The sequence below is a fragment of the Phaseolus vulgaris genome, chromosome 4 (genome assembly GCF_000499845.2).
Source record: "Phaseolus vulgaris cultivar G19833 chromosome 4, P. vulgaris v2.0, whole genome shotgun sequence".
Taxonomy (NCBI): Eukaryota; Viridiplantae; Streptophyta; class Magnoliopsida; order Fabales; family Fabaceae; genus Phaseolus; species Phaseolus vulgaris.
In genome coordinates, this window is record NC_023756.2 from 39,728,868 (window position 1) to 39,742,926 (window position 14,059).

A 14,059-nucleotide genomic window follows, 5' to 3' on the forward strand; every position below is an offset into this window, starting at 1 on the left:
ATCTCCCATTTCCAGATAATATTATTTCTACGTGAAAGGTTAGCAACACATTTTCTAAAACAATTCTTTGAACACATTTTTCGTTTCTGGTAGAAAAATGTTGTAAATCACAAAATTTTGAGTCACACATCTTGTTTAATGGTATTCATTCATGATTTCAAACTTTTTAAGAAATTTTAACTGTAAGTAGTACATTCAAGGAATAAAAAAGATTAAAAACAAAGAAAGAGGCTACACTTTATTCTTTTTATTTGTTTATTCCATTCTATAAACATCAGGTAATGGGACAAGACCAAAAAAATAATTTAGTTAGTTAATTATAAACATAGACTGGATTGCACTGTAAACGCTCCTAACTTAGAAAAAAAAATTAGTTAGTTAATTATAAACATAGATTGGATTGCACTGTAAACATTCCTAACTTAGAGCCATGTAGCCTTATCATTATTCTTTTATTCACTTCTTCTGATTTGACATTTTTCTATTTACTTCTTCAATTCTTCTATTCCTATTATTTTTTTCTGTACATCTCTCTCATGATTTTGCTTTTATGTACTTTATCAATATTATTATTATATTATGTTAGTAATATTATAAGGACAGAAAGTTATTGTAAAACTATATTGTTATTTCTTTTTCTTGAGAAATGTTAGTACTTTCTTACAACATTAAAGTTTGAACTATGAGGAAGCAACATTGTAACCTTCTTATTCCTAGCCACAGAGCAAAGAAACGAATGACAATGAATGATATAGATAATGATTTACTTACCCTCTCATTAAATTCAAAGATTCCAAAATGGTATGGCGACTGTAAAACGGAAAACACAGATTTTCAATGTTAATCTTTTTAATTTTAAAAGGAATTTTTTCTTTTGGCAAACAATCAAAGCATTTTTATAACTAATACCTCAAAAATGATGTTTTCAGCTGCATTTTTAGTTAGGGGTGAAGTCATCTGGTAAGCAATGGGGCTAAGTAAGGAAGTTGATCTCAATATGTTAAATAATTGGTCTTGGGAAAAAGCAGCCAATGCAATCAAAGTTCCCTACAAAGGAATTCAGCACTCTGCAGTGAGCATCACATTGAAGAAGTCAAAAACAATAATGGGAAGCGTAGAATGTAAAATTCACTTGTTCGTGACCAACATAGTATAGTTTTTGTCCAGTTAGATCATGCACATACTTGAATGTGACTGGAAGATCATATGCAACTAGTTCATCCCATGACCAGTTCCAATCAATAATCTTAAAGAATAAATATGATATAATCAATAGAACCAAACAAAATTGTTGACCATAGAAATGCATTAACATTTTAGTAGGCAAAACTAACCGAGCTATTAGGTGGTAAAGTTGTATGTTGTCTGCTATATTTGGTTCCACGTGTGTTAACAACCCAAACATCAAACCCATTATCCGCCAAAAGAAACGCAAGAGACTGCTTTGCAGGTAGTAATAACCATGTTATGCTATCCTGCAACCACAACATCACATTAATTGCCAACATCAACAACAAAATCGATGACATATAGTTGTTTATGAAACTTTTAGTAACCATGTAAAGCCCAAACTGTAGAAGAGCAGGTGGCCCCCTTAATTCTCCCACTCTAATTCTTGGCAAGTTAAGAATATAATCATCTTGTGTGGTCACCTAAAACATTACATAATAAGCAAGTTAGTAGCTACTAGCGGCTCTAAATTTTGTTGAATTTTGACCAGAAACAGAAACAAATGTAAACACAGTAGATACCAAGTGTTCTTCACAAGTATAGCCTTGTGTCGTCACCATAAACTTCACTTCACAATGTGGATCCTCCCTGTCACCTTATTCTAAGAAGAGACCTTCGATTCTATGTAATTATAATTATAATATACTAACAAATGGAATCAATTCTAAAAACAGTAAACAACTTACTTTAAAATGCATGTCACTTGTAGTAATATATCCAAAACTCTGCATCACAGGAAAGGTCAAATTATGAAAAGCTAAAATAGTAAATTTGTAAAACTTAAATTTCATATGCTATGATATCTTACCATAATCTTCTCAGCAACCTCATAGATCTTATCGACCTTTGACTCCAGTCAAGTTCTACGAAAATATAAAAATTATCTTTACAATATAATTATAATATTCGAATCACCAAATAAACATATAATTAAACAGAGAAAAGAAGGTGAAACATTTGGATTATAACCTACAACCTTGAGTACAAGTGCCACCGAGAATCATGATAGTTCTTGTAGTAGTGCCGGTCTCACCGCCGGACTAGCACTCGTCCAATTTAGGGCATCGAGCTTCCTCACAAACAGTGTGCAACTTCAATTTGCGGAGCTTCTTCTTGATCTGCACATACTTCTCACTGCCGGGAACGACCTCCTTCATCCATTTTGAAGATGAACAAGAAAATAGGTCTAATAAAAAAGTTGATAATGTAATAATACTATAATTTACCTACTTTGATTTTAATTTTTTTTTTCTTGTGCCTCCGAGATAGGAAATACTGGGATATTTGAGTGATTAATTACTTATAGTATTATTAAAAAAATTATGTTTATACAATTTTATATATTGAACTATAATCACCTTATAAAATAAATATATTAATAATAGTTTAATATGTTGTTGACATCTATCTAATGAGACAATTTTAAAGTTATGAACATATACACTTGTGTGCATAAATTTTCCCATTATATAGGACTCATTCCTAAATATTGAAACATAATATTAAGCTAAGTAACTAACTAAATATGCAACTTCAAATGAGAAACTTTAAATCAAAAGTATAAAGTATTTCAATTTTAATTCGTGTAATCTAAGATTTTTCAAAATAGTATTACAACTTACTGAGTTTACATCTTTATAACAAAACAAAGAAGAAAGAAATGGTCTAAAAACTTATCAACCTAAAGCAATACAATGTTAATCAAATCAAATTTGATTTTAAGTTATGCTAACCATTACCACCACATATATAATATTAACCTAAACCTTTGACTAAATATATAGCTTCAAGTCTTTTCAACAAGAGTTCTATGTAGCGAAAATTAAATTCACATTGTCCAATTTTTGTAATAGACGTTTACAATTTGTTGATCTTACTTTTGTGACAAAATTAACAAGATTTTATCTATAATAAGTTCAACATTTGATTCTATAGCATCGACATCGATTAACAAAATTTACATAACGCTCTCAAATTTGAAAAAAAAAATACATAAATGACTTTAAAATATGATCAACCAACAAATCCATTGTAAAATAAATTAACTTTCATGTCGCATGACAATTTTATTTTACAACAAGATTGCACAATGATATTACATTAGAGAATAGATTGAAGTTTGAACCACAAATGATCAAGGAAACGAAAATATGCATAACGCCATGATCTACAAATGAACAAAGGACCGACTACTATCCAAAATCCCATGATAAATCCAAATGTCATACTCACAAAAAACCAATTCACTCCATGTTTATTACTCTCTTTGTCATTGAGATCAAAATTAGTAATTTTCTCATTGGAGCTACAACTAATGGGTAGTGGTGGTCCGCAAAGATTATTGCCGATAAAGTTTGAGGTATCAAAGGTTTGCAATTGATTTCCTATCGGTATTTTTCCCTTCAAATGGTTATAAGACAGATCTAGCATACTCAAAAAGCTCAAAATTGAAATGGTTGAAGGGATTTTACCAGAAAGTTGATTCCTTGAGAAATCGATGGACAATAATGATCCCATATTACCAATGCTTCTTGGAATATGACCACTTAGTTGGTTGTGGGACAAGTTCAAAAATCTCAATTCATTTAAATTTGTTATTTCCCTTGGTATTTCTCCTGTTAGATTGTTATTGGACAAATCAATGCTTGTTACTAATCCGAGAAAGTTTTTGTACTCGTCTCCTCTTCCTTTCAGCCAAAGAAGAACGCCGACTATACTATAATCCATATATAGATTGTAAAGTTTATGGAAGAACAAATGATAAAAGAAGCCATGTATTTGTTCATCTCTGTCATGGCCTTCAAGTTATTAAAGCAAGTAGGTATGTTTCCAGTCAAATTATTTTGTGCAAGGTCTAACACTTGAAGAAGACTCATATCACATATTTTATCAGGAATATGACCAAAAAATCTATTTGATCGAAGGATAAGAACCAAAAAAAGACTTTGTCCAACCCAGGCTGGAATTGTTCCTGAAAATTTATTTTCGCCAAGATCCAACAAAATCAATTTATTGGTCTTCTTCAAAATTGTAGGAAATGTCCCTGAGAGCAAGTTGTTACGGATGCGTAAAGACTTTAGCTCTATCAAGGAACCCATGGATTGGGGAAAGTTTCCAATAAAATTGTTGCTTTATAAATTTACATCCACTAAATATGGCCAAATGGCCCAACAGTCGGGTATTACTTGATGCAAGATTGAGAAATTCTAATTCCATTTGCTTGTCTTGATTTTTGCATAGGAAATCATCCATGGATTTGGAGAATGAGTTGCTTGAAAAATCTAAAGAAACCACATTGCTTAAAAGAGAAGGCAATTTTCCACATAAGTTATTTGCACTTAGATCAACAATATTGATAGATATTGGATTTGAGTAATTCCATGTTCCTACTAAAACGCGTTTTCCTTTTCTCTCTTTTCAATATAAAGTTAAATATAAAGTTAAAGATGAGTTATTGGATCACAACATTCACGTTTGAGAGCACTTTTCACGTACAGTATTTGTTTAGTCCAATTTGATTTATTTATGACAAGAGAAAAAAAGCTCAGTTCCATTTTCTTTACTTTTCAATTGATTTATAGCATGAATATTACCGTTTAAGAAATTCAACATTTCAGTAAAGGAAATAATAGTTTCGGTACGAGACATATAATTATTTATTTTTAGCTATCTTATCAATATTTTTTATTTTATTTTATTATATTAAACCATTGTTTTTCCATAACTGTTTCAATAATAATCTTAACACACTAAATGAGACTTTCACTATGATTAAAAATTTCCTTTAACAGTGATTTTTAAATCATCGTTAATTGAGTCATCAATAAAACTTGTGATTTTCAATCACTTCAACTAAGAAGGTGAATTCTATATTAAAAAAAAAATTAACAACTAAAAAGTTTAAAAACTAATCTAATATGTCAATTATTTTAATATGTTGTAAAATTAATAAAATATATTGTTCATGTTGATATGATGGAGTCAAATGATTGTATATCCATGAAATACTACAAGATATAATGAATTAAAATTAGTCAATGAACTATAAAAAGTTAATTTACTAATGAAATAGTGAAACGTTATTATCTAGTTATAAACCTCTTTCAATTTAGGTTCATACAATGGTCATCACTTATTGTATTACAACATCTTTTGCGATCTTGTATTTGGACTATCATTTAAAATTTTGTTGAATTAAATGTTTGTCACTAGACTAAAAATTAAAGTTGATAGTTAAGACATAGCTCTTTCTATTTAAGAACGTAGTAGCTCAAACATCATGATCCGGTTATAAGTTGGTCCATCTAACCTACGCCATAGAATAATTGATGTCACTTGCAAAAATCTTTCCTTAACAATTGTTCTACTAGGAACAATTGATGCCATTTGCAACAATATCCTCCTCAGCAATTATCCTGCAAGATTATGATTGAAGTTATGTATAAGTAATAAGTAAGTATGATAACTAATGTATTTTCTTAAAATCCACTCAAAGACTTAACTGAGTCATCAAAAGTATATGTATCTTTAACATGATTCTACTTTCATTTGTTATGGTAGGAAGGCAGTGATAGAGTTCGAATTTCACTTTTTCCATCCAAGCAGTATGTGAAGGTCATGTGTTTCTTATACTCTTTTATCATGATTCGTAAATTTCTTTACGTCAGTACTTGAGAGGTAATAAGGCAATTTTTGTAGACATGATGGGTAGCGAGTAAGTACTACTCATGCCTACCATGACATGTTTTCATTGCTAACACTCCAATACAATTGCTAAAAGATTCAATATTTGGCCCAATGATCACTCTAGTGTTGTTGTCAATCGTTAGTAGTGTCCTTTCACCTCTTAGCATCTAAGTGAGAAGGACCTTGATCTAGTAAATCCTCTAGCAAATTTTGTCGAGGTCACATATAAAGTAGTTGCAATCTTTGTCTATGAATAAATTAAAGTAAAAAAATGTTAATAACATTAAAAATAAAGTAATACAAGAAAAGATTATCAATATTAACAAAGAAAATATATTCATACATATAAAATGTGCAAAGGTTATATGTATATTCTTTGTCATGGTGTTTTCGAGTTACATGTATATCGTTGACGACATCATTGTTATCTTTATTAGTCATTGTTGATGTCTCAGTTTTTCATTATTTATCTAAACTAATTGCATTTCCTTAAGGTTTTTTTCTTTATTATTTTCTATTTTTAGATTAATTTTTTTTTCCAAAAATATAGAGTTTCTAAAAAAATGTCATAAAAATTTCATTTTTCAGCTTTTATTTTGCCTAAACCAACTAATGTAATAGTTTGACCTTTCGAAGAGTTGATTTGAAGCCATAATTGACCTAAGAATATGGAAGAAGTTCTTGAAGAAGGGAGGAGACTTGAAAATTAGGAGTTTAACAAATGATATGATACAAGACTTCTAGAAGAAAACTAATATTATTTTTGTCTTTTCTAATTCTTAGTTATTTCTCTTTGTACATATGTCTAGCCTTTATTGACTCTTTATTTTACATTTTGTCTCTTTAACTAGATCTAAAATCAGTGTACTACTAGTATATATTTAAACTCTCTCTATTTTTATTTTAAAAAAAAATAGAAGAAATATTCCTTCTCGATAAAAATAATACTTCTCGATCTTGTTTAGTGTTTCTAAACTTTGCTTAATACTTTCCAACAACATTGATACTTTTTGATCTTTCAGAGTACTTCTCTACAAGACTAATATTTCTCAATAAAAGTGTTAATTCTTGATCTTACCAAGTACTTGTCGAATCTTGCAAGACTAAAAATTCTTGGCAAGACTTAAAAAGACAAGGAATTAATTATATCAAAATATAAACTATATATATATTATATTCATAATATTATTCATATTAAGCTTAAAAGAATATGATGGGATATGGATTGATGGTCATATGGATGCTTTGTTTCTCACAGCTTTTTAACTTGCAAGGGAGAATGACGCGGCTGATGATTCTCAACAGAATGAAATAAACAAATAAAAACAAAAGTAGTGCAAAGACTTGATTAAAGTTGGTATTTCGTAGTAACCCACGGGTTAGAAAATTAATAACACTAATTAATAGCGTAAATACAAAAAAAAATAGTTTAAAACATATTATGTTAATTTATTAATAATAACATCCAAAAATTTAATATAATTATATCTTTAACTGAACGATAATAATATATAAATCTACATAAGAACAATTTAATAGGAGGGAGACTTGCTTCAACTCATTATAATATATAAATTCATAATTACTTTTTGTCATAAATAAACTAACTAAATAATTTACAAATATTTGATTAAAAATAACTTAATTTTAATTATCTATGATTTCACCTGATACATCTTCTAGATAATATTTTTTGTAAAATTTCCTTATAACAATTTATTGCTTATAAATCCAAAAAGTATTTATCAAATAAATATTGTTCCTCCCATATTTTTTTTTATTAAGCAATTATGTTATAAGTTATTAACATATCAAAACCTATTTCTAGTATCTAAACATATTCAGTAAAGTGAACCAAACGTAAGATAAATAACAAAAGGCAACATAGGTAAACAACCATTAAAATGGAGGAATTCATCTTCACACAAATGCATAGAAAGCAAGTTTTTTTTTTTTTTTATTATTATTAGAAAGAAGTGCTTCTTGGTTATGCATATAAAACTTCTTATATTTATGATGCTGGAGAGCCATTTTTTCTCCAATTTTAACTTTACCTTTTTTTTCTCAGTTATTTACTTTAGAATCAAATTTCCCAAAATTCTTAGATAAGAGGAAATTTTATATTTGCGCTATCTATCTAACAATTTAATTTTTCTATACTAAATATTTAAAATCAAATTCACATGTCAAAATCAGTATTTTGTATCTTCATTTTAAATTTGTCAATTTAATTGAGCAGGAGCAACGTGATTTTAGGTGCGAAAATTAATTAGAGGGACATAAAAAAGTGTGAAAGGTTTGTTCAAAATGTTCACATTTAAAAGTCTTTGTCTTTTTGTCTGCGTTTGGTTTACTTATAGTGGAATATTAGAAGAATAGTTAGAGGACACAAATAACAACTTATTTTGGTTTTCACTATTTTCATTAGGGTAGGTATTATATGCTGCTTATTTCAACTTTTTATTCATAAAATTTGAACACCAATATTAAAAAATTGACAATAACTTTCAAATAGTTTCTGTAACTACGTAAAAGATAAAGAAGCAGAGCCACGATCCCACATTGCCTCTCATTTTTTTTTTCTCTCTCCATATTCTCTTCTCTCCCTTCTCTCTTAATTTTCTCTCCTAATTTTTATTTATTTTAGAATTTGATCGGATCACGTTGTAGTTGGCGAGTTAAGGAACATTTCTACCCGATCAGATTTTTAAACAGAGTAAGTTCATTTTTACTCTAAATATCCTTTGTTCTCAATTTTTCCTTAGGATTTAGTCATCAATCTTGGTGGGGTCAGTTGAGAAGTTTAATCCTCTCAACTTATTCTACTATATACTGAATTTTTGTTTTGTTTGGATAACTTGCTTTAGGCCCGTAAATCTTGAAGCTTATCCAGACTGTGGGAAATAAAATTCTAGAAGTTGTTTGGAAAGCAAGCAATTGAGGTAAGGGAAGCTAAATTTAATTTTTAATAGCACCCTAGGATAGAAGATCTGAATGTGAATGGGACATGGTCCCAATATTCAATTTCTCTTGCAGGGATGTTGTGTGTTTATATATTGTGTTGTTTGTTTATATATTATTTAAACTAGTAAAAATATTAGATTTTGATGGTTTAATATTTAAGAGTTGTTTTTTTTCTGTTAAATAAGATTTTGAATATTGTGGATTGCGTTTTGAATGATATTGTATGAAATTGATGTCATACATTTGGGATAATGTATGAGTTGTTATTTGATGGTACATTAAGTATGAAAAGCCTATGTTTAACAGAGATCCTCTGGCTTCACTGATTATCTAAGTCATGTAGACTAAGATATCAGGTGGTGAGAAGCCGAGAGGGAGTTCATACACACCGGGTCCCACTGTAGGCACTCGGTATTGGATGTTTGAACTTACCCTGATCCTTTCTATTGGATTCGCTGGTAATATTTGGGTCAGGTGTTAGTCTCTGGTAGGGGCATACTTAATGAGTCTTCCAGAAGATGAAGTGGGATTGAAATGAAATCCAATGATTGTGATTGAAAATAGATCCATGTGTGGTCTATATGAATGATGAAATTATTGATATTGAAATTTTATATGACAACATTTAAATCCTAATCATGTATTAGGAATGTTTTGAAAAACTCCAAGTTTGTATAGAAACTGGTAGAACTATTATTGTAATAGTTATGTGTAAATTATGGGGTGTTACATTTAATGGTATCAGAGCGGTTCATCCTTAGGATAACCTGAGGGTAGTGGGTTTATTATGTTTCTCCTGCGTGTAGATTTTTGTTTAAGTCTAGCCTCAAGACTTAGTTAAAAGTTTCTAATAAGATGTTTGACAAAGTTGTTTTCTTGAAATCTTGTTTGTGTTCAAGTCAAATTAATAGTTATGAATAAAGATGAAAGTATTAAGAATAAAAAGAATCTTGATAGAGTGGTGAGGGTGCACACTCATGACTGGATCGAGATTATTTTCTATCTTAATTCTAAATAGCTAAAGTACATTTCAAAGATAAGTTTTGATTGGTTTTTACTTGTTTCGTATGATTATTTCTTTGAAGTTAATTTGTCTTAAAGATTGTTGGAAATTTTTAGTAATTTCTAATCCAATTCTTTATCTGCTTAGTAGATGGCACGTAGACCACCTACTCCTCCTCCACCAGTAGATATGCCCAACTTAGCCCGGGCAATAGAGATGATGGCAACAGCCTTGCAACAACAAAGTGCTACTATGGCACAACAACATTAGGACACCCTTCATCAATTAGAAACAACTAGATTAGCAGCAGAAGCATCTCAGCTTCATCAACAACCCCATACCTTTAGTGTGGAGGATTTTCTGAGACACAATCCACCCAAGTTTAATGGGAAGGTAAATCCAAATGAAGCAGACCAGTGGGTGAGAGACATAGAAAGAATCTTTGAAGCTACTCAATGCCCTGAAGAGAGAAAGTTATCCTATGCCATTTATGTACTAACTGAAGAAGCTGAATTCTGGTGGATAGGCATGAAGCAAATGATGGAAGAAAGAGGAGAAGATGCCACTTGGGAGAACTTCAAAGTAAGATTCCTAGAGGAGTATTTTCCTGATAGTGTCAGATATGCAAAATAAATTGAATTCATGCAGCTGGAACAATGAAATCTTTCAGTCATTGAATATGCTACTAGGTTCAAACACCTAGCTAAATTCTACACCCAGACCATGACTAAGGCTTGGAGATGTAGAAAATTTGAGTTTGGGTTGAAGCAAAAGCTTAAAGAAGTGGTGATTCCTATGTCTATTAGAGATTTCCCTGCTCTAGTGGAGAAAGCAAAATTAGTGGAGAGTTTGAAAAGTAGTAGGAGACTTGCTAAGCCTCAAGTGAGAGGACCTTCTAGAAGCACACCCAAATATGAAGATAAAAAGAAGCCTTATTCCAAACCTCAATCCTTCAGGAGTGGAGGGCCTACTTCTCAGTTGCTATCAAATGTCAAATTTTTTAGATGTGGTGGGGAACACATAGTTAAATTTTGTCCTCATCCAGTGACAAACATTACATGTGATAGATGCCATAGATATGGTCATGCTACGAAGGATTGTCGTGCCAGACTTCTAGTCCCAAATATTATGGGAGTGTAGCAGAATAATAATCATAAACCCAGAGCTATTGGTAGAGTTTTTGCCATTAGTGGAGCTAAAGCTTCGCAGTCCGATAGCCTTGTTAGAGGTATTTGTTCTATCCTTGGAACACAATTATCTGTATTGTTTGATTCTGGGGCAACCCATTCTTTTATATCTTTTGATTGTGCTAAGAAACTTAAGTTGTCAGTCCAAGAGTTAGAAATTGAGTTGGTGGTATCTACACCAACAGAATGTATTATAGTAACTTCTTCCATATGTGCTGAGTGTCCAGTAATTATAGATGGGCAGAGATACAAAATCAACATGATTTGTATACCTCTAAAAGATTTGAAGGTTATATTGGGAATGGATTGGTTGTCTGCTTTTTTTTTATCAGCAATAAATAAATAAAATTACGAGGGATACTTAAGGGGTATCCCAACCCATATACAACAGCCACATAGTTACTCCTCCGAACGGGAAGGATAACCAAGGTGTGACATATCCTGCAAAAGCTATATCCCTAGCCATTTCACAAATTTGTACCAACATGACAGTAAACTACAGAAAAAACCAGCAGAAAAACCAGCAGCTTCCCAGCCCCAACACCGTTTCAAAGGATATAGCAGAGCATCTCCTAGGACTCCCCCTGCACCCTGCAATCCAGCCCTCTATATCAGAGAAGATTTCCGTTCTTCCGTCTACCAACCCCGCTCCAACAGTCTCTACTTCCTACTTTCCTTTTAATACCAACACACCACTAGAACTGTGCATCCAAGCTCGCTCTTTGCTTGCTTAACAACTATAGTGGCTTTAGAATAAGTGAAAAGCACAAGCACATCAGCCTTTTTCCTTCACCCACCATCTCCTTCACCTATGTATTGACCAGCCAGCAACCTCCCAAACCTGCCAGCCGCTACAAATCAGCCACGAATTTACAAGACACCATGTTACCACCTTACTTTCTCTGCATAGTAACATCACGCCCCTATTCCAGACTGAGTCAGACCCCCTGAATAGCGTGCCTCAATTCCATCCTCAGAGAATCGGCTGCACCCATGGCATCACTTCAAACAGCCACCCCTCCTTTGGTACTGGTGCGTCACACCCATACCAGCGTGCTCAATCTGCTTCCGGTTCCTGCAAATGACATTAACAAGAAGCAGCAACCCAATTCCCTGCCTGGAGAAACCATCTAATCATAAGGAACCCAAACCAAACTATAACAGATTCCTACCTACCAGAGACTTCACATGAGTCTAATCCAGAATTAACAACCATCTTCTTCATAACCATCTCAGACGCATGTGAGCCAGAAAATTTAGCAGCTTCTAATGCATATATTTGGGTTAAGAACCCAATCTACAAAGGAATAAGAAAACGAACGAGCTTTATGCTTCATCCACAACCAAGACTTCAGTTGAGCCCTCTGGAAAACCTCCTCAGCATCTACTACCCCTTGCTGGAATGCAATCAAGTTCCTCTGATCCCATAAACTTCTAATGACATTTGCCCATACCCCTTTCCAGATCCTATTCTGCTTATTACTAACTTGAAACAGGTGAAAACTTTGGAAATGCAGCTTCAGATCCTGTTGCTGTACGAATGCAATATCTACCCACTGAAAGCATAGAGACCAAACCTTCTGGGCATATTTACACTCCATGAAAAGGTGATGACAGGTCTCCTCCTGTAGCTGGCACAAGGGACACATCATTGAGTTCACCACTACCCCTCTCCGGCTCAGACTCACTCTTGTAGGAAGCCTTCCCATCAGTACCCTCCAGGCTGTCACTATCACATTTGGAAAAGCCTTCACCCTCCACAAGAGTTTATACTCTTCTCCCTGGTTCCCTCTACCATGCTTAGCTAGACAGTCATAGGCAGAGCTCACCGAAAACAACCCCGGTACCTCCTTCCCCCATACCTGGGTGTCCTGGACATTTTCTCTCAAACTGGCCCCTGATAGAAGCATATTAAGGTCCCTCTCCAGAGAAGATTCCCATTCAAATCTTCCTCTCCTCCACCTCAAGTCCCACCTCCACTCCGTGCCATTCCATTCTCCCATCTCACCCACTGTTTTACCTTGGTTTAAAGATAAAGAATATAGACGTGGGAACAAAGATTTGAGATCCACACTTCCAATCCATACATCCTCCCAGAACTTTGCTTTGTCACCACAACCTATTTCCCAGCCCAACTCTTCCTGAAACCACCCTTTACCTCCTCCCTCCTTACATCTTAGAGAGGTCTCTCCACCACCAAGATTGATATTTGACAGGTGTAAGACTGCTTTCTACTCCCAAACTGTATTTGGAGTCCAACAACTTCTTCCATCTTCCATTCTCTTCCGAAAGACACCGCCATCTCCATTTCGCTAAAAGAGCTTTATTAAACAAATTTATATCCCTACACCCCAGCCCTCCCTCCTCGTTTGGTTTGCATACATCTTTCCAGCTAATCCAAGCAATTGGCTTAGTTAGTTTCCCCCAACCCCACAAGAATCTTGTTTGAATACTGATAATCCTTTTACACACCGAGGTCGGTACTCTAAACAGGGAGATATAATACAAGGGAATAGCAGTTAGAATAGAATTGATTAAGCAGATCCTCCCTGCCATAGATAGAAACCTCCCCTTCCAAACACTGAGCTTTGCTTTCAGTTTGGTTATAACTGGATCCCAAAATTGTTTCTTTCTTGGATTCCCTCCCACTTCCAGTCCTAGATACTTGAAAGGCACCTCCATCTGGATACAGTTCAACGTCTTGGTGAAACACCCTATAGTACTGCTTTGTACATTGATGCCTGCTAACCTTGATTTATGGAAGTTGATCTTCAATCCTGAGGCTAACTCAAAGCCCCTCAGGATGGCCTTCAGGGTTAACACATTCCCAAAGGTATCCTCATAGAGAAAAAGAGTATCGTCCGCAAACTGTAGAATACACATCTCCACCTCATGCCTTCCTATCTTAAGGCCCGTCAGCATATTAACCTTCAAAGCTTGTCTTACTAGCCCAGCAAGTCCTTCAGCAACCACAATGAACAAAAAAGGT

The 14,059-nt window shown here is 33.2% G+C and overlaps 1 protein-coding gene and 1 pseudogene across 2 annotated transcripts; both read right to left on the reverse strand.

The window, feature by feature from the left end:
* Positions 1-663: 663 nt before the first annotated feature.
* On the reverse strand, positions 664-1,956 carry LOC137836508 (triacylglycerol lipase 2-like). Of its 2 annotated transcripts, XM_068645186.1 has the most exons (6): positions 1,917-1,956; positions 1,752-1,831; positions 1,557-1,652; positions 1,335-1,475; positions 1,133-1,246; positions 664-1,047 (listed from the first exon to the last, which is right to left on the reverse strand). In XM_068645186.1, exons 2-6 carry the CDS (start codon positions 1,788-1,790, stop codon positions 886-888), a joined length of 552 nt encoding a protein of 183 aa, XP_068501287.1. In that variant the 5' UTR covers positions 1,791-1,831; positions 1,917-1,956; the 3' UTR covers positions 664-885. The 2 variants fall into 2 exon arrangements, with proteins under 2 accessions (XP_068501287.1, XP_068501286.1); XM_068645185.1 differs by having other exon boundaries at positions 665-1,047; positions 1,752-1,950.
* Positions 1,957-3,294: 1,338 nt separating this feature from the next.
* Positions 3,295-14,059, reverse strand: part of LOC137838803 (receptor-like protein EIX2) — a 69,303-nt pseudogene continuing 58,538 nt past the window's right edge.

Excerpts from the sequence above, each read along its gene's own strand:
- LOC137836508 (XM_068645186.1), bottom strand. The coding sequence starts at position 1,790 with ATGGTGACGACACAAGGCTATACTTGTGAAGAACACTTG. Across the intron at positions 1,247-1,334 it reads CTTTACCACCTAATAGCTCG|ATTATTGATTGGAACTGGTC; the intron begins GTTAGTTTTGCC and ends TTATTCTTTAAG. Across the intron at positions 1,048-1,132 it reads ACTATGTTGGTCACGAACAA|GGAACTTTGATTGCATTGGC; the intron begins GTGAATTTTACA and ends ATTCCTTTGTAG.